The 20,853-nt window shown below is 31.3% G+C and overlaps 1 protein-coding gene across 1 annotated transcript; it reads left to right on the forward strand.

The window, feature by feature from the left end:
• Window positions 1-8,348: 8,348 nt before the first annotated feature.
• LOC108330628 (heavy metal-associated isoprenylated plant protein 7) lies at window positions 8,349-10,405 on the forward strand. Its single transcript, XM_017565119.2, has 5 exons — window positions 8,349-8,518; window positions 8,651-8,912; window positions 8,996-9,201; window positions 9,346-9,430; window positions 9,797-10,405. The coding sequence occupies exons 1-5, from the start codon at window positions 8,510-8,512 to the stop codon at window positions 10,249-10,251; spliced, it is 1,017 nt and encodes a 338-aa protein (XP_017420608.1). The 5' UTR covers window positions 8,349-8,509; the 3' UTR covers window positions 10,252-10,405.
• Window positions 10,406-20,853: the final 10,448 nt, after the last annotated feature.

A 20,853-nucleotide genomic window follows, 5' to 3' on the forward strand; every position in this document is an offset into this window, starting at 1 on the left:
CCCGAGTTAGATAAACCTATTATAGACACTACACTAGGTCCTACATGAAGCCATATATTGTACACTAAAACCTTTCCTATTACATGACTCAAACTAGTAATAAGACATAATTAACTCACCTTTGTCGCATAGAGTCAGTGATGTTATTTTCCTGTATCCAAAATTCACCCCAATACCACTCATTCCAATGATCAAAACATGCCTCATGACACTTTAAACTTAGGCATTTCAGCTCAATACACATAAATGTAATTATTCTCATTAACATGCTTAGTAAAAATACTTCAACTATGATAAAACTCAAGACAATTGCACCCTAGCCCAAAAACAATTTCCATTACTTGGAAATCACCAAACAACAAACCATAAATTTCATTTAAATTAAACAGCACAGGACAACAAGAAACAGTTAAACCAAGTTTTGATTCATCTTGCTTTAACCTTAGTTCTTTAACTAGCGGAAGCAATCACAAAATTAAGAAACACATCGCATTGGATTCAAGTTTGATTGCATAATGTTACAAGTAAATAACACAAACCTAGTTATTTCGATAGAAGAAGATGGCTTAATCTTGATGCAATATAACCCACAAAACCTCCACGAAGATCGTCCAAGCCCAGCGCTGCATGAACCCTTGCCCTCGCTCAACGCACTAGGGAGCCCTACGTCATGCTAGCATCCACAAACCACCAACCATCCACGAACAAACAACCCTCGTACAAGAACCCTACACTAACCATGAACCATGAACCATGAACCATCCACCAACCACGAACCCTAAGCAAAGAACCCCCTATGCAGGATGCACCCACTTGTCTCACGGAAGCGACCTTCTAACGATAGCGTCAACCAACTAGGCCTCAAACAAGGACGAATGAACAATGAAACACAAATTGGATGGTTGGTCCATAGCGACGACAACAAGCACATAGTGTGAATGAATTACAAGAGAGCTTTGAGAAGAGAACGATGAGATTGAAGGCCAATAAAGGTAAGGGAACACCACACCGGCAGTGAACAACTATGGAGCTTGAGAAATAGCAATGTGGGAGTGAGATTGGGGAACCAAAGAAAGAGTGCATGGGAGAAGGGTTTCTTGCAAAGTGAATTTGACGAAGGGAATACCTAAATTTTGTCCCCATTTCATTCAAGAGCCTACCAACAGCCCGAGATCCGCTAGTAAATTAATAACACCAACACATTACCAATAGATATATCCACCAGTAAATGAAACATAAGAGACCATCAATTTTTTTGTTGGTAATCAACATTTACCAGTAAAATGCTTATTTACTGTTGTGAATGTTATAAGTTAAATCGTCTTATAAAGAATATTGCATGATGAAAAGCGTATTTAATTATACATCTAAAACAACTTTTCATAAGAGTATAACAATTTGCATAATCTACTATCAATTTGTCATACATTATCTAACATTTCTTGAATGTTACACCTAAACGATGCATTAATTTATAACAAGACGTGTGACAAGGTATTTTGAACAAATAATACCATTTAATGCATGTATTGTAAAATTTTATTTTGCTTGTATACTTTGTCCTTATTATTTGTGTAGAACAGGAATACACAAAGGATTAATTAGAATATCTACAGATGTTGGATAAAGACGATGAGAGAAGTGAAGAACATTATGGAAATGTTTCGCTTGAATACTTTTTCTCTGACAAGTTGTGCAAGTTGCTCTTCAATATAAAGTTTGATAAAGCATTGTACCTCTACAGAAAAGACTAAAGTTTGACTTCTCACCTCAAGGCTACCTACACTCCTGAAATCAACTCTACATCAAACGGTCATATCTTAAGATAACCTATATAAGGAAGATCAACTGAAGAGAAGGGGGTTAGAGGTTGAACTAAAAGAATAAAAGATGAGAAAAATAGAAGAAGAAAAAGAGAGAGAGTATGCTCAAGAAAGATCATCATTTATCATCTCTACCTCATCGTAAAGTTTACATACTCTTCAATCCAAAAAATATGATGAAAGCAAGCTCAAGCAAGATAAAATGTAAGTTATCATCACATCTAGTCTTCTACCATATCTTCAAGTCTACAACGATTGATGCTTCTAGAATGGAAGGGAGAAAAAGAAGAGAAGATAAGAAGATAAGAAGAAAAGAGAAGGAAGAAAAGAGGGAAAGAAAAGAGAGAAAGAACTTCATGAGCCCATATCGGCTAATGTTCTTTGTCAAAAGAGAAGGAATATCATGAGTTCATAGGCTAGATTTGTGTACTAGTCATGTTTGAATGGGGAACCAGGAGTGGTTGACAATACTTAGGTACCAAGAGTGGTCATAATACTCAACAACCAGGAGTAGCAAAACTCGGTCTAGACGTGTTGTCTGGGGTACATCTTGGAGTGACTAAACTCAGACTAGTGGTGTTGACAAGGAGAACCAGGAGTGGTGTAGGAATACTTGGACTAGTCGTGTTGACTAGGAGACCAGGAGTGGTAATAATACTTGCAATCAATAGTGGGTTAAACTCATGTAATCTTGATAAGATTAATGGAACCCCTTAAGAGTTCTTAAGGAAGAACTGGACGTAGCTCAAATTGAGTTAACTAGTATTGCAATATATTGTTTTTCCCTTAAAAGCCTTTACAAAATCTTTTGAAATGTCATCATCTGAACGTATTCTTATTTACTTATTGATCGAGGTTGTACTCGAATCAAATTAATGTGCAATTAGAAATGTAGTGACTAGGGAGTGACTCCTAAGTCGTCTCTCAAGGACTAATTTTTGGTTCTGTCATAAGATCAAACACGTAGTGGGGGGTTATATAGATTGTGCAAACTAAACTTACTACCTAAATGCGAATTAAAGACACTTATTAAGGACAGGTTGGTTATTAGTTCGACTGCAATGCTTCTAATCCTTGATTACCAATAATTATCCACTCCTCTCACCCCTAATCCAACATGAATTAACCTACTAAGTGAAGACTAAAACAATTTTCATAGTGCACCCATTTAATCAATTCTGCCCTACCACAAATTAAGCATTTGTGGCTCTAATATACTAAGCGAAGATTAAACATAGATTAGGCAACTAAGCATGTACCTAACTGCAAGCGCAAAATAGATTATACGATGTAAGGAGAAAATTAGCAGAATCACCAAAACAACACAAATATCACATGGAAACGTTGCATCTCACTAATCACCAAACCAGCAAAATTAAGCTACCATTAAAATGAGTTCAACATAGCAAAACGAATTCCAATACAGCATAGGCAGAGGCAATACGAAATTAAAGCTGGAATGCAATACGAAAGTAAAGTTAGAATGCGAAGATGAACTTTGAAACGAAAGTGAAGTGCAAGAACAACAAACAAAATTGTATTAAAAGCTAGAGAAAACAAAATTGTAAACGAATTGGAAAACGAACTGTAATAGAACTGGGAAATCAAATTGTAAACAGAGAAGAAGAACACACAAAATGTAAATGGAACGAAAATGGAATTAAATAAAAAGTACTCAAAATAGAGAAGGAAAACAAGAAAAGGAAACCTATATCCCAAAGTAGTTGTTCTACATTTTTGCACAATGGAATAATAGTATGTGAGTCCTAGGCACTAAACCCTAGGCTGCCAAATCAGCCCCCACAATTGGGCTTCTCCTAATTTACCACAAATTGGGCCCAATGTTCAAAAGTCTGCCCAAAATCAAAGAAAATGCTGATGTCGAGAGTGATTATTGACGTGGCAGTTCTCTTGGAGTCCCAAAATATAATCTTAAGTTTTTCTCTTAAAATAATAATAGGAATAATTAAGCTTAGATAATTCAAATTAATTAAAATAAGAATTACTGGTCAAATTAAGCCCAAATAGTAAAACTGAGGAAATATTAGACAGTTAAGCACAATTCACTAATTAAATTCGATGCGGAAAGCTAAGTAAATAGGACAAAATAATGACTCATCACTTATATTATAAAACCAACGTCTAAACAAAGTACACTTTTATACACTTTCATTACAAGTTATTAGGCATTGCTTATGAATTCATATTTATGCCCTCATTTAGCCTTTAGTATTTGATTCTTAATTGGTTTTTGTATTTTAATAAAATACTTTAATTAGGATTTATTATAATTAGGTTTATTTAGCATGAGATACAAAAACATGTGAAACATAGCATTTTAGTTGCATAAATATTCTTTAGATATTTTGATGTGTGTTAATGCAGTTGCAGCTAAGTTGAGCTCATTGAGGTGTGAAAATAAATTGATTAAATTTTCATCACACCTTAAATATAAATCCAAGAATGACAAATAATCAAGACCATAAGACGTAAATCCAAACATAGCATGAAAAAGTGAAAAAAATTGGCTAAGCCAAGAAGATGAAACATGCAACAAAATTTAGATCTTGCAGTTTTCTTTATTTTTTATATTAAAAGGACTTTGATAATTGATAAATATTTATGATTAAACATAATTTGGGGGAAATATGTCTTAAGATATTTTATTTGATATTGCTAAATAATTACCTTATTTAACTATATCAATAAATATTAAAAGATAATATTTACCAAATCTTTTTTAATCTAGCATATGTCTTCTCAAATATTTTTAGATCTTTACAACAATCAAATAAATTTTGAAGATATTGAATTATTTAGAAGATAATTTGAGGATATTACATTATCATAAAGAAGATTACAACAATAGAAAAGCTTGAAACAAAGCTCAATCCAATTTTTATATAAAGAGACTTAGGGGGGCTTAGAAACCCTTTAGGGGGTTCAAATTTCGGCCACCCTCTCCTGAGGTTAGATGAATAAATTTGTTTGTTCTTTTTTATTCTTGTTGTGATTTATTTTTAACTATATTTTTTGCTTCTTAATCAAGTAAAACAATGATTTTTAAATTATATCAATTTAGCATGATGTTAAATCTACATAACATATCAATCCTATGAGTCAAAGGGTTTTAATTTTTAATTGAGAATTTACTTTGATTAAAGTTAGAAACTTTCATGTGATTGAATGATTTTTGCCAATAATTGAGAATGTACTTTGATTAAAGGTGAAAACTTTAACAAGAATTAATCAATAATGTACTTTGGTTAATTAACTTTTTACTTGATATAAGAGGTAAAAGAATAGACATAATTAGGAATAATAATATTTAATTGAGAATGTACTTTGGTTAAATTTACTATGATTAATCTACAAATTTCTTACTTTCAATTGAGAATGTACTTTGATTAATAGTAAGAACGCTAACAAATGAATTACGAGTTTACATTGATTAATTTCAAAATCTAAGACAATAATTAACTGAACAATAATCTTTAGATAACCAATAATGAATCCTATTTTGAAAAAGTAGTGAAATCAACCTATTTTCTTTATTTTTTTTATCTTTTTAAATATTTTAATAAATTTATTTCTTTCTATCTTTTGTTATTTTGTTCTTCAATCTTTTATTGATATGTATCTTTTTTATTGTTTTTGTTTTACTAACCCTTTTGTATAGTTTTTATATTTGTTAAGAATCAATCTCGTGTTCGTTGGGAGACGACTTAGAGTTATATTTATCCTTTCTATTTTGTTGGTTACTATCTTAGCAATACTCAAGTTGTTATAATTTAGTAGTATTAATTTGATCGCGTCAACAACAACGTTTTCAAATTTGGCACCGTTGTCGGGAACACAATTAGAATTTTTATAATTTTGGTTCTTATTTTATTTGTTATTTTAATTTTATTTTTGTTTATCACTAACATTTTCTTTTTCTCTATTTTTTTCTATTGTTTATTTTATTTTTATTTATTTTAATTTAGTAATTTTTTTTTCATAATTTTTGTTTAAGCAATTTTGTTGAGAAATTTGTAAAACTAGTTAGGGAACACTTTGATTAAAGAAAGATAAGGTACTTAAGTTGTTCATTCAGACGCACCTCTCTTTCTAGAAATATACTCAAGAAGCTTTCAACTTATTTTTTTTCATATTACCTCTTTAAAAAAGGAAAAATAATTTTTCATATAAAAATAATCAACGTGATTTTCAAATGAATTATGATTACTATCCACAACAACTACATGATTCATAGGGTTATGTTGTTCTGCAGAAATATTTTAAAAACATTATTCACTCCTCCTCTAGTGCTATCTTGTGTATTTCACTTAAGAGTTGAGACCAAAGAGATTTTACATACTACTTTCTCCTTCCACCCTTCAAGACACCTTTTAAGGATAACATTGTGATAAAGTTTCACGTTCCAAAGTGGACAATACCTTAGATACATGATGATTGATCTTAACAATGTCACTCGGCGAATTTTAGACCAAAACAATACTACTTTTTATTAATTAATCATGTAAATTATTTTATATTCTTAATTTATAATCATTAAACATGAAAACGTCTTATATAAAAGAAAGTTTACTTAAAACTGACATGTTAGTAAACTTACAATTATAAATACAATAAACAATACTTTTTAAATAGCTGAGATCTAATTTTTCTCTCAATTTAAATAGACTTTAAAAGGTTTTCATATTTTAGTTGTTTATACATATTCTAGATCGAAAATAAATATTTTTTTCGTTGAAAGCATTATTATACACTAAATTTGAAGACCACTTAATGAGAAATTGAATCTTGATTTATGATATTATGAAAAATTGTGTTTACTTTTCAACAACTTTGAGTGTGATTGAAACAAAACATTGGAAATGATTTTGATTGGAAAAATAAACGTTATGTGTGTAGATATAACTCTTGTTAATTAAAAGTTTTAATATTAGTTTTTGTCAGTCCTTTCAATTAGTTTCTTTAACTAAGTCTAATCTAACGTAAATCTAACACTAAGCAAGTGATTATAACGTGCTATTTTAATCCGCAATTCTATTTTATTTTGATAATTTCTTAATTGTATTATATACACTATTAAAATTGCATACAGTGTCTATTCAAACTTTAGTATATAATTATACTAATTTAATCAAAAGATTGCATCGCTTTAACCAAAATGTTGTAGTTACTATAAAAAAAAATTGTTTTATTTATAAATTAAACTATAAAATATTTAGTCTTTATATTTTATGAAAGTAGTGTAAAAACATCTTTTTTAACAAACATAAAGTAAAGTGTTTTTCATTTAACAAATGTAACAAAAGAAGTCCCAACTATAGTGTAACCTCAATACGTCATTTATTGGAATGATGTTTTACATATCTATCATAAAATATATAAACAAAATATCTTATAATTTAGTTTAAGAACGAAATATAATTTTTTATTATAGTTTGGAATCGAGATACATTTTTAACCCACAAAGAACTTTAGAATGTCGTGTGTCTCATAGTAAAAAAAAGGAATTATTTAACAAATTATTTCAACTTTGTCAACTATATTTATACATACACACACAAATATATTAATTAATTTTCATATTATCTCAGGATTGGTGATAATTAAGAAATTTTAAAAACGAATTTTAATAATTATGTAATATTAATGTTAAAATTAACATATTAATTCATATTAATTCGGACATAAATTTAACTAAATTATTCTAATTTAATTAAAATTTTAAAATCCTTTAATTTACATGTGAAAATGTAAATTTATATACCCCCACATAGAACTGTATGTTTATCACTTTTATGTAATGTAATGTAAGATTCCCTCCTTTCAAAGAAATCAAATCCCATTTAAATAATACGTACTTTACGTGTACATGCGGAGATATGGTTGTGGATGTGGTTTCGTTTTTTTCTTTCTGGTTTGGGTGTGATTTTGGTATTCAAAATAATCCTCCAATTATCTCACTCAAATTCTTATTATAGTTTCACATGCAAAATTTGTACTTATACCTTCTGTACATATCCATTATAACCGATCAGCATTTCCTGAGTTTCTTTTTTACATATAATTTCTCTAATTAACATTTTAATTATTAACAATAATTACTTTTAATAAATTTGTACAGCCATCTCACATCTATTTGTTTTATCATTTTCTCATAATTAAAAAAAATTATTTCGTTAATTACTATGCTTTTTTTAAAAAATAAAATTCAAGCGAATTCTTAACTAAGAAGTTAATTTTTCTTTAATTATTTAAAACAATCCTTAATTGAATGCTATAAATATTTTTATTACTCTCTTAAATGTTTTTGGTCATATATTAAAATTACAATTAAAACATTATAGAATACAGTTGTAATTAGTAATGTGAAAACTTTCAATCTTAATAAATGATTGTCATAAATAATTAAAATGGGCGTTTAAGAAATAAAATAATAAAATATATATATAGAGAGAGAAAATACAGTATAAGGTATGTTATATATAAGTAGTTTAGAGGTGGTAGTAGTACAGAAAAGAAAGAGAGAAGTGAGGAAAAAAGGGTGAAAGAAACAAAGGGGGAAATAACAGGCTTAGCAGCAAAAAGTAGCAGCTCCCCTAAGCTTATCCCAGCGCCAGACACCACCCTCTTCCAGCAGTTTCAGCCCACTGACTGTGACAGTAACACCAATGGGGGAGGTCTTAGTAACCCTTCTCTACCTTTCTTTTTCTATTCACTGTTGTGTTTTACACACATGGAACTAACCTCTATTACTATTTTTCTTGCTGTTATTATTCCTGTTCTCATTTTCTGCTTCTTTTGTGCTTTAGGAGGAAAAGAAACCAGAGGAACCCAAGGTGGAGGAAAAAAAACCAGACGAACCAGAAAAAAAACAAGAGGAGAAGAAGGAAGAAGCAGCGGAAAAACCAGCGGGAGAGGATAAACCAGCGGGGGAGAAAAAACCAGAAGTGGTGGAGAAGGAACAAGTGACTCCGCCACCGCCACCGCCACCGCCCGAGATTGTGCTCAAAGTGTTCATGCATTGCGAGGGTTGTGCTCGCAAGGTTCGTCGCTCCCTCAAAGGATTCCCAGGTGGGTCCCACTTTTTTTCACACAACATCCCCTTTTGATTCGTGGCATCATATCTGAACCCACTCGTGTGTGTTTGAGTTTAGGTGTCGAAGAAGTGCTCACCGACTGCAAATCTCACAACGTGGTTATCAAGGGAGAGAAAGCGGATCCTCTAAAGGTTTTGGAGAGAATACAGAGGAAGAGTCACAGAAAGGTGGAGCTTCTCTCTCCGATCCCGAAACCTCCAGAGGAGAAGAAGGTCCCGGAAGAAGAAAAACCAAAGCCCAAGGTCGAAGAGAAAGTAGAAGAGGTTTGTTTCTTTCTGCACTGGCTACCTGTTTTACCCTATAATTCTTCCGGATAAACGATCGTTTATACATTATGCTTACCATACCTATTTGGGATGTGGGATTCTAACAAATTATGCCACTGTTTATCTTTTCCTTCGGCGCAGCCACCGATTGTGACGGTTCTGAAAATTCACATGCATTGCGAGGCTTGCTCACTGGAAATCAAGAAACGCATACAGAGAATGAAGGGTATGTCTGATTTAATTTTTCCTAAGTTTAAACCCATCACCCATCACCCATCAGCACGAGGTCTATTGGATTTAGCAGAAAAGTACTTTCACTGTTTGAATCTGAATCACCCATGTGAAAGGGGATTATTGGTATTATTGTTTCATTATTCCGTTTCATTAATTCCACTATCCCGGAACTTTAAATCGAATTAATTAAAATATTAAAGTCGTCAGATTTAGGTCCAAGTGATGCAGTTGTGTGGTAAAATTCTGTGCCTTTATAATCCCATTTAATATTTATTGCAATTAGTGAATACCGAGCCCATCGTTTAATTTGAGTTGCTTTGGTGTAACTTTGTTTGCTCTTACTATTAAAATTGTGCAGGAGTGGAATCAGCTGATCCCGATCTGAAGAACTCAATGGTGAGTGTGAAGGGCGTGTACGATCCAGAGAAGCTGGTTGAGTACGTGTACAAGAGAACTGGGAAGCACGCAGTGATCGTGAAGCGGGAGGCAGAAAAGAAAGAGGAGAAGAAAGAGGAGAAGGTGGAAGAGGTTGAGAAAAAGGAGGAGGTTGAGAAAGAGAAGAAGAGTGGTGAAGGAGAAGAAAACAAGGAAAAGAAAGAGGAAGAAGCAAAGGGTGAGACCAAGGCAGAGGAAGCAGACAACGTTGTTCCAGAGGTGAAGATTAATGAATACTTCTATAACCCACCAAGCTCTGGCATGGAGGTGTATGCATATCCTGCACACCCTGTATACCCTGCATACCCTTCGTATTTCCATGCCTACCCTCCCCAGATATTCAGCGATGAGAACCCAAATGCATGCACTGTCATGTAAAAACGGAAGGGGTCAAGGGTGAAATCGGAAATTTGTCAAGTATGGGTGGGTGATAATATAGATTATACCCTTTCCTGTGTTACTTATGTGCTGTTGTACTGTTCCTGCTGAAAGTACACTGTATGCATAAACTATAGAATTTTCAATTTTGTAAGACCTTTTTGCTTTATGTTTAAGTAGAATATACTATATTACTTAAAAAATCAGAAAAATAAAAAATAAGTATTATTAGTGACTGCAAGTTTAAGCTTCAAAATAAGATGAAAATATTTAAAAAATAAACTTTATTTTTATCACCTTTTATTTCTTTAAGTTTTTTTCGTCTTTAAACAGATGTATTTCTTCATAATCGGTATATAATATTCACAATAACTTTTCAACATTTAAATCTCATCTTTGATTAAGCGAGATACATTCAGAAGATAATCATTAAATAATCTTTAGTAAATTTTTGGTATTAGTCTAATATAGATCTTCATACTCAGAAATCTTGTTTTTTCTTTTCTAAAATGTTATAAATGTTGTAAAAGAATGTCAAAATATAGGTAATATCTTGAATATTTGAGAATGGAAAATCTATTTATATATACGAAATATTTATACTCTTGTTGTAAAATTTATTTGAAAATAGAGTAAATTATGATTTTAGTTCTTAAATCTAGATTCGGAACGTGTTATACACATACATTTTCAGATGAAATAACACATTTTTAGATAACACATTAGATGTAACATGTTGTACACATACATTTTAAGATGAAATAACACATTTTAAGATGAAATTTGAGTTTAAGATTAAATGAGTTATTTATAGAACGTTATAACTTAATTATTAACTTGTTTTAAGATGAAATTTGAGTTTAAAATGAAATGAGTTGTTTATAGAACGTTATAACTTAATTATTAACTTTGAATTACTATGAAATTTGAATTGAAGATGAAATGAGTTGTTTATAGATCGTTATAACTTAATTATTAACCTGAATTTTTTTAAAATAATTATAAGAATATTATTCTTTTATAAATTTTTTTTAAAACATTTATACTAAATATAATTTTTACCTTATCAACTTGGGTTTCTTTAAAATTAAAAAAAAAAAATCTCATACAACACCTGTAATGAATAAGAGAGTATGGATAACCTGCTGTATTTGATTACATATTCACACATTTAATTTAATTTATCTGCAACTATTAAATGAAGACGAAAACATAAAAGTAGAATTTATTGAAATAAAATATGTTTTGTTCAATTTCCTCGTAATAATGATTCTAAATTATTAAGTGGGTGAATGTATAGTAAAACAATTATAGAGAATCTTGATCCGTATGGGGCATAGCAACAATAGGGGAGGAGGGTGGCCAGCCAACATTTGACCTTCTTTTCTTTATAATTTTGCTTTCCGTCACAGTAGAAAAAGAGAATAAGTACAAAGAAAAATGAAAGTTTAAAACAAAGAAAACAAGTAATTATATGAAAGTATAAAAAAAAATGAATAATAATGAAACATAATTTTACCAGAGGTTAAGGTACCTGAAAAAACAAATCACAAACTTTGTAACATGACTAAGGATATGATAAGTACTTATAAAGAAGAACAATGAATGGGAGTAATGAGGTCTAACTAATAAACTGATCAAAATAAGTATTTGATTATATATTAAAGGAATTTTTCACTGTTCAGTTTTAACTAAATTTAAAAGAAAGAGATTCTAGTAAAAACAAATAAATAGTAAGAACAATGAAGCAAAAGGAACATTCGAAAAAGAAAAACATAATGATATTTATTATTTTATCATAATTTTGAGGGAAGAAGACCTAAATGGATTACTATAGTTGAAGAAGGAAACAAATAAAAGTGGTTGAGAAGGAGAAATAATGTTAGAATAATCATAATAGTATATTTAGTTCACTGCAACATACCTTCCGTCTTAGAATTTGGCCATTCCAATTTGAACAAAGCTCCCAGATTCTTACAAAGTTTTCACTAAACTCAGTGATACATTGGTAGTCTTATACTCTCATAGTTAACGCCAGGAAGAAGATACATCATCACACATACATTACATTGCAAAAGGACAAAAGCTTGAGTCATGATGTGTGGCTTCCGTTCTTAATAGTATTATCTTTTTTGTTGTCCTTTCAAACCAAACCAATCGAATTTACAGGGATCCAGATTGCACTCTTTTTTAATATCACTTTCAAGCCGTACCCATTCATTCCGAAAAAAGCACTTGAAAGCAAAGGTGAGCCCTCTGCCAAGTCAGTTTGAAAGACACCCTCCAAGACCCTGCCCCACTCATCCTCAACCACAATGCTAGCTCCTAAGGGAAATCCATCTCCTTAGCTAACTTAATGGATAAACATGCTTTCATCATCCTAATTATACCCATTTTCGGTTCCTATTCATTTTCTATATTCTAGACTTAAATTACACTATTTTATCAGATGATAAATACATAATAACAAAAGGAAAGCATAATAAACATATCAGATAATGCTTTGATAAACCATTATAAAATTTAAAATATTTTCCATATACAATTGCACCATTTATGTAATTACATGCACAATCAACTTCATGGGGCTTATTAATAGAAAACTATATTCACTTAATCAATACAAAATTTATATATCAATATTTACACATATATGCATTATGATAACTGAAGTATTCAACCAGCCTAATTTACGATACATTATAATTATGGGAGAAGTAGTGAGTCCGCAAATCATAAATTAGGATGCGAATGGTTCGACATCGAATGAATTAAAAACATATAGACTACAAATAGTTTACAAAACTATTTATGAAAAAAAAAAAGTGTACTTCAAATGAATCTATCTGTGTTTGAATGATGTTCCTCAAATTAAAAATACACCATCTATGGTATCCTATGGCACTATATATAAATAAAATGTTAACAAACGTAAAAAAAAAATAAAAACATAAAAAAATAAAAACAAAACAAATCAAATGATAAGAACACTTTCATGTCACAACACCCATGTATTTTGTTTTACTACTTTGAAGTGCTTACCTTTCTCCATTACTTAGTATGAACTCATAAAACCCAGGTATGTCAATTAAGTTAAATGGAAATACATTTTACAAAGTAAAATTGTATAATGAACACCTGTGCTTGTGTAATTAAGTAATTAGTCAAAAGTAATATAATATAATATTAATTTCACAATATAATATTAATTATTCACTGTGGCGCAAAGCAAGATCACATTCCTTCTTTTACGAGGTTAAAAGGTCATGCCAAAAAGTGTAAAGAGAGAATCAAAACTAGCATGAATTGGAAAAACTAGGAAATTGATGGGTAAAAGAATTAATTTGTTGATTAAGAAAAAAAAACATGTGTTTTATTTGTTGTTATTGGCTTTTTAAGAGATTTGTAGTTACTTAACGAATTTTATTTGCTATTGTTCAACATAAATATAAATATGAGGTATCAGATTTGTTTATTTTATATAGGGCTTACTTTTGTTATATATTATGACTTATGACATTTTTAACTTAAAGTTTAATTTTTCATTTTATAAATTTATGTCTTTCATTTTTTATATTATTTTTTCATATATTTTATTACAATATTTATAAGAAATTAAAATAATAGTATTTTATTCAAATTGATTAGAGTTTAGTTGTTATTTTTTTTAACCTTGAACTCATAGTTTTAGAGATTTAGTACCGTTGAGTTGAATTAAAATAATTGAAAAGTTTCATATAATTTAGGACAAGTAATGGTGTGGGTGATAATGGATATATAATGAACTCTAAGTTTATGTCTTGAGACGCTTCAAGTCAAAAACACTTTAAGTTTATATTTGGTTTTTTTTATACTCTAGAATGTTGTAAAGTTTTGGTTAAATTTTTGCTTTGATAAGTGCAGGTGTACTTGGAATCAAATGGAAAGGAAGAGTTGTCTATGTGTTGTAAAAATATTCACATAGTGTTATTCTCTGATTGTCATTAGATAACGATCATGGTATTTTTTCGATTTTGAAGTTTTCACATTATATTTTTATGTTGATTGTTTTATCTTAAGAAGGATCTGGGAAAGGGCAATGTTGATAGTGGTTAGGAGGGTTTAGAAGTTGGTTTTTTGTTCTTCCCTGTTTGCTTGAAACATTGCAGTCATTCTTGCATCTTGTTGCACATTGTTCTCAACAATCAGTTGATGAACATGGGTGAGGATATCTTGAGGAGTTGGATCAGTGGGTGGAAAAGGAAGGGAGGTGTTCACAAAGATGGTAGCTAATAGTTATGGTTCAGAGTTTGAGATTGTAGGTTGATGTGGGGGTTTAGGTGCTTGGATAATTGAATCCGAGTTTTCGGTGATTGAGTTTTGTGTTCAAATTCTTAAGTCTCTTTGGCCTCTACATTAGCCACTATATATAGAGTCTGTCACATGCAACACAATCCTCTACAGTTGTTTACTAAGATGATTTTAATAATATATTTTAGATAGAAGTTTTCATGTATGTGACGAATTCAATTTTTAGGTTTCGTCATATATACACTTGACTTCCTATTCTTTTAGGAAAATGTTTCTTTAATAACCAAATTTTGTTAACTTTTTGACAATGCTACGTGGCGCATATTGATTGGTCACTTTGAAAGTTTTTTTTTTAAAGTGTAATGTGTTGTTAAGGGCATTTGGGGAAGCAAGAAGGGATTTTGTGATTTCATTTAGAAAACCTCTACGCACTTTGCATCTTCTTTCCTCTCGCGAATACCACCATTGATCTCACTCTTTCTCCACCATTGCTCTCACTGTCTCTCCACTGAAGTTCCCATTCTCTCTCCATCTCGCTTTTCCTCTCCCTATCACTGGTGAAGTTCGTCTAATAAGTACGATTCTCGTTCTTTTCTTCCGACATTTCTCCTTTTCTTGCTCTCTCTCTCTCTCTGTTTTCGTTGAAGCCATTTTGCCCTTCTTCCCTCTTGCGATTTTGACCTCCCCCAACGTTGCATTTCGCCTCTACGTCTTTGTCTCGCTCTCGATCAATGAGTAAAGGTGTGTCCTTTGTCAAAGGTTTGGGCTTTTCACAGTGTCAAGGTTGGTAGCACCATGAAGAGAACGCGCAAAGAGAACAAGTGTTGCAAGACTTAGGATTATTATAGGTTTTCAATTATATGTTAATTACATGTGTAGAGATTTTCATTGTATGATCCTTGTATAGGTTTTAGTATACAAAAGGTTATTAATATAGATTTTGAATAATATGTACGTATCAGATATTATATGAATAAAATTTCAATTTTGATCTACTTTGTCTGCGTTTTCGGTGACCTTTTCCACTTTTTCTGATAGATGACTGATTTTATTGGTCATGGGTGGTGTTTACTTAACCAATGAACAACATAAGTCGTTCAATTGTTGAGAAAAATGCTCATTTAAGATGTTTGCAGCAAGTTAGGTGAAGTCCATGACTATTAGTGCCCATGTCATGCCCTCGTAATTGATTACAGGGGTCTTGTAATCCATTACCAGAGGGGGACATTTGGACAAAAAGTTCAACGTCACTTCCCAGCTGAACTCCCCAACATGGCTTTGGCTGTGTTATTGGTGACTTTTTATAATTTTTTAGATGGATGAGTCAGTTTAATGGTCATGGGTGGTGTTTAGTGCACCAATGAACACATTACGCCATTGAATTGTTGACAAAAAATGTCAGTTAAGTGCTTTCATGTAAGCTAGATGAGGTCCATTATCATTGCTAGCCATTTTCTCCAACTAAGGTGATATGCATGATCACTATTGTAACACCCCTTCTTAGAGTGTCACAAGAAAAATTTTCATTTTTATTAATAAAGAAATATGTCATCTAATGTTGTTATAATACACAAATTTTTAAAGGCATTTTCAGTAAATAATATATTTGTGAACAAGAAGGAAAGATATACATATAAGATAACGTGTTATCAACTTTGACTTTTGCTAACTATTTTAATCATAAATTTTTTCACAAACCCAAATTATGTGATTCTTTTTTACTAGAAAATAGACTCAAGAAGCTTTTCAATTACTACTAATTTGTAATATTTTGACATCTGAGTAGGTACAGTTAATTCCTTAAAGTTAACGTTTTATACATTGTTGTCAGCGTTGACCTTTGCTAGTTGTTTTTCTCGTAACTTTCTCTACTGAACTCCAAATGATTTTATTCTTATTTTGTAGAAATCTAGACTCAAAGAGTTTTCAAATTACTACTAACTCATAATTTTTAGACCATTATACTAGATGTAGTTAATTTCCCAAAAGCAATGTTTTTCTAAGCTTCCTAAATGAGTTTAATTTCAAGTTATTGTTTCATGTTTATTTAAGATGAGTGAGTGAATTTAATGTTCCTGGGTGCTATTTAGTGCACTAATTAACACGTTAGGCCATTGAATTGTTGACAAAAAAATATAATTTATGTGGTTTCATGTAAGTTAGATGAGGTCCATGAGCATTGTTGGCCATTTTTTGCGCTAGTAATCGATTACAATGGTCTTGTGATCGATTACTAGAGCCAGGGCAACATTTGTACAGAAAGTTCAATGTCACTTCCCAGTTGAGAGAACTGGACTCCCCAACATGGTTTTCCTTATGTTCTTGGTGACTTTTTTCAATTTTTTAGATGGGCAAGTGAGTTTAATGGTCATGGATGGTGTTTAGTGCACTAATGAACACACTAAGCTATTGCATTGTTGACAAAAAAAAATGTCACTTAAGTGCTTTGATGTAAGCTAGATGATGTCCATTATCATTGCTGGCCATTTTCTACCTTGCTAATAGATTACAAGGGTCTTGTAATCGATTATCAGAGGGTCGGGAGACATTTGTACAGAAAGTTCAATAACACTCCCAAGTTGGAATGACAGCACACCCCATGATGGTTTTTGCTCTATTTTTGTTGAATTTTTCCATTTTTTTAGATGAGTGAGTGAGTTCAATGTTGTTGGGTGTGTTCCTTGCACCAATGATGAGGTTAGGCCATTGATTTCTTCAAAACAATGTCAATTTAAGAGGTTTTCTCCAACTAAGCTAAGGTTCATGACCATTGTTATAACACCCCTTCTTAGAGTGTCATAGAAAAAAAATTGATTTTATTAATTAAGAAATATTTCATCTAAAGTTGTTACAATGCACAAATTTTTAAAGGCATTTTCAGTAAATAATATATTTGTGAACAAGAAGGAAAGATATACATATAAGATAACGTGTTGTCAACTTTGAAATTTGCTGACTATTTTAATCATAACTTTTTCCACACACCTGCAAATGATGCGATTCTTTTTTATTAGAAAATAGACTCAAAATTCTTTCCAATAACTATTAATTTGTAATTTTTTGACATCTGAGAGTTAATTCCTTAAATTTAACGTTTTATATATTCTTGTCAACTCTGACCTTTGCTGGTTGTTTTGCTCGTAACTTTCTCCTCCAAACTCCAAATGAGTTGATTATTATTTTGTTGGAATATAGACTAAAAGAGCTTTCTAATGACTACTAACTCATAATTTTTAGATCAATGTACTAGATGGAGTTAATTTTCCAAAAACAATGTATTTCTAAGCTTCCTAAATGAGTTTACTTTCAAGTTATTGTTTCATGTTTCTTATTTGATGTAAGTTAGATGAGGTCCATGAGCATAGTTGGCCATTTTCTGCCCTGGTAGACCATTACAGGAGTCTTGTAATCAATTACCAGTGGCGTGTGGGGCATTTGTACAGAAACTTCAACGCCACTCCCCAATTGGAAAAAATGGACTCCACAGCATGGTTTTTCCTGTGTTCTTGGTAAATTTTTGCAATTTTTTAGATGGGTGAGTGAGTTTAATGGTCAAGGGTGGTATTTAATGCACCAATGAACACACTAGGCCATTGAATTGTTGAATAAAAAGGTCACTTAAGTGATTTCATGTAAGCTAGATGAGGTTCATTATCATTGCTAACCATTTTCTTCCTGGAACTCGATTACAAGGGTCTTGTAATCGATTACCAGAGGCTCGGGGGACATTTGTACAGAAAGTTCAATGTTACTCCCGAGCTGGAACCACAACACTCCCCATGATGATTTTTTCTTTATTTTCGTTGAATTTTTTCATTTTTTGAGATAGTGAGTGAGTTCAATGTTGTTGGGTGTGTTCCTTGCACCAATGATGAGGTTAGGCCATTGATTTCTTCAAAAAATGTAAATTTATGTGGTTTTCTCCAACTAAGCTGAGGTGCATGATCATTGTTGTAAGACCCCTTGTCGGAGTGTCACCGAAAAAATTTTCATTTTATTAATTAAGAAATATGTCATCTAAAGTTGTTACAATGCACAAATTTTAAAAGGCATTTTCAATAAATAATAGATTTGTGAACAAGAGGGAAAGATATACATATACGATAACGTGTTGTCATCTTTGACCTTTGATGACTATTTTAATCATAACTTTTTCCACAATCCTCCAAATGATGCGATTCTTTTTTTATTAGAAAATAAACTAAAAAACCTTTCCAATGACTACTAATTTGTAACTTTTGAACATCTGAGTAGGTATAGTTAATTCCTTAAAGTTAACGTTTTATACACTCTTGCAAGCTCTTACCTTTTTTGGTTGTTTAGCTCGTATCTTTCTCCACCGAACTCCAAATGAGTTAGTCTTGTTTTGTTGGAATCTAGACTCAAAGATATTTCAAATGACTACTAACTCATAACTTTTAGAACACTGTACTAAATGTAGTTCATTGTCCGAAAAAAATGTTTTTCTAAGCTTCCTAAATGAGTTTACTTTCAAGTTATTATTTCATGTTTCTTATTTGAGAAGGGTGAGTAAATTTAATGGTCACGGGTGGTGTTTAGTGCACCAATGAACACATTAGGCCATTGAATTGTTGAGAAAAAAAGATAATTTATATGCTTTCATGTAAGTTAGATGAGCTCCATGGGCATTGTTGTCATTTTCTACCCTGGTAATCGATTACAGGGGTCTTGTAACCGATTACCAAAGGTTTGCGGGGTATTTGTACTGAAAGTTCAACACCACTCCCCAGTTGGGAGAACTGGATTCCCCAACATGGTTTTGCCTGTGTTCTTGGTGACTTTTGGCAATTTTTTAGATGGGTAAGTGAGTTTAATGGTCATGGATGGTGTTTAGTGCACCAATGAACACACTAGGCCATTGAATTGTTGACAAAAAGTCACGTAAGTTCTTTCATGTAAGTTAGATGAGGTCCATGACCATGGCTGGTGATTTTCTGTCTTGGTAATCAATTACAAGAGTTTTGTAATTGATTACTAGAGGCCTAGGGGCATTTTGTACAGAAAGTTCAACGTCACTCCTCAGTTGAGAGAACTGAACTCCCCAACATGGTTTTGCCTTTGTTTTTGGTCACTTTTCCAATTTTTTATATGGGTGAGTGATTTTAATGGTCATGGTTGGTCAAATCCATTAACATTCCATGTTGAGAACATAGGTTGGTTCAATCCATAAATATTAACATTGAAAGAAGATGTTGTGAATTGGAAAAATTTAATACAATCCATTACAATAATCGTTAAAAATATTAATGACAAAGTAGACATTCCATAATTATATCAAGTAGACATTCCCCCTACTCCTAAGTCAATCTTCCACTCAAAGCATCAACAAACTTCATTGTGAAAGAATGTCGCACACACAACTGCATGAAAAATAAATTAATAACCAAAGGGCAAACTGGAAATGGAAATGGGTACATCCAAAATGCTAAAGGGGAAATGGAAAAAGGATAAAGGGAAAGGAGAAAGAGAAAAGGAAATACCTTGCTCATGTCACCGAAGTCACATGAGTTTTCCATTGCTTCACTGGAGTCTCGCGAGTTGTCTTCCTTGCAAGAGAAGATGACCATTTTTGCTTCGTGAAAAAGAAAGGAGAGAAATGAGAGAGGTTGAAGAGAGTAAACCAAAATGGAGAATGGAGTGAGAATGAAGACGTTTTTCACTGTTAAAATGGTAGGGATATTTTCATAATCAAAAATCAATCACCCAAAACACCTTTTCAAGTAACATCTAACGGAAAAAAAATTTTTAAACGGCCCAATATCATGCTGACATGTGGACGTTATCAAAATGTTATTAACAAGTGATTGTTAATATATCGCGCTATTTTTTTAAGTTAAGTTTTGTTTTGTTTTAGTGATGATTCGTGTATGTGAAGTTACTAGAATTTTATATTTTTGTTAATTTTAATTAAAAAATAGATTTTATAAATATGAAGTTGAATTTTTTAAATTTTATAAACGTGAGGTGTTTATAAGTTTTTAAAAGTATGTTTTTTTTATGACAAAATTTTAATAAATTTTTTTAACTTAGTCTGAATTGAGTTTTTGTAAGATAAAACGAAAATAAAAATAAATTACAACCATCATAAATATTTAAATTGAAGTACAAATTTTTATTTGGTGCAAATAAATTAAGATTTTAAATGAAATAATACAATAAAATTATATACAAAAGTTTATCCCACAAAGTTAATTGTCTAATTTACTATTTTAAGTCTTCTTTGTGATTTTTTTGATAGTTCTAGTTTGTCTTACATAGTACAAACATCAATAGGTTAAGCCAAACTAAATG

This window comes from Vigna angularis, chromosome 4 (assembly GCF_016808095.1).
Source record: "Vigna angularis cultivar LongXiaoDou No.4 chromosome 4, ASM1680809v1, whole genome shotgun sequence".
NCBI lineage: Eukaryota > Viridiplantae > Streptophyta > Magnoliopsida > Fabales > Fabaceae > Vigna > Vigna angularis.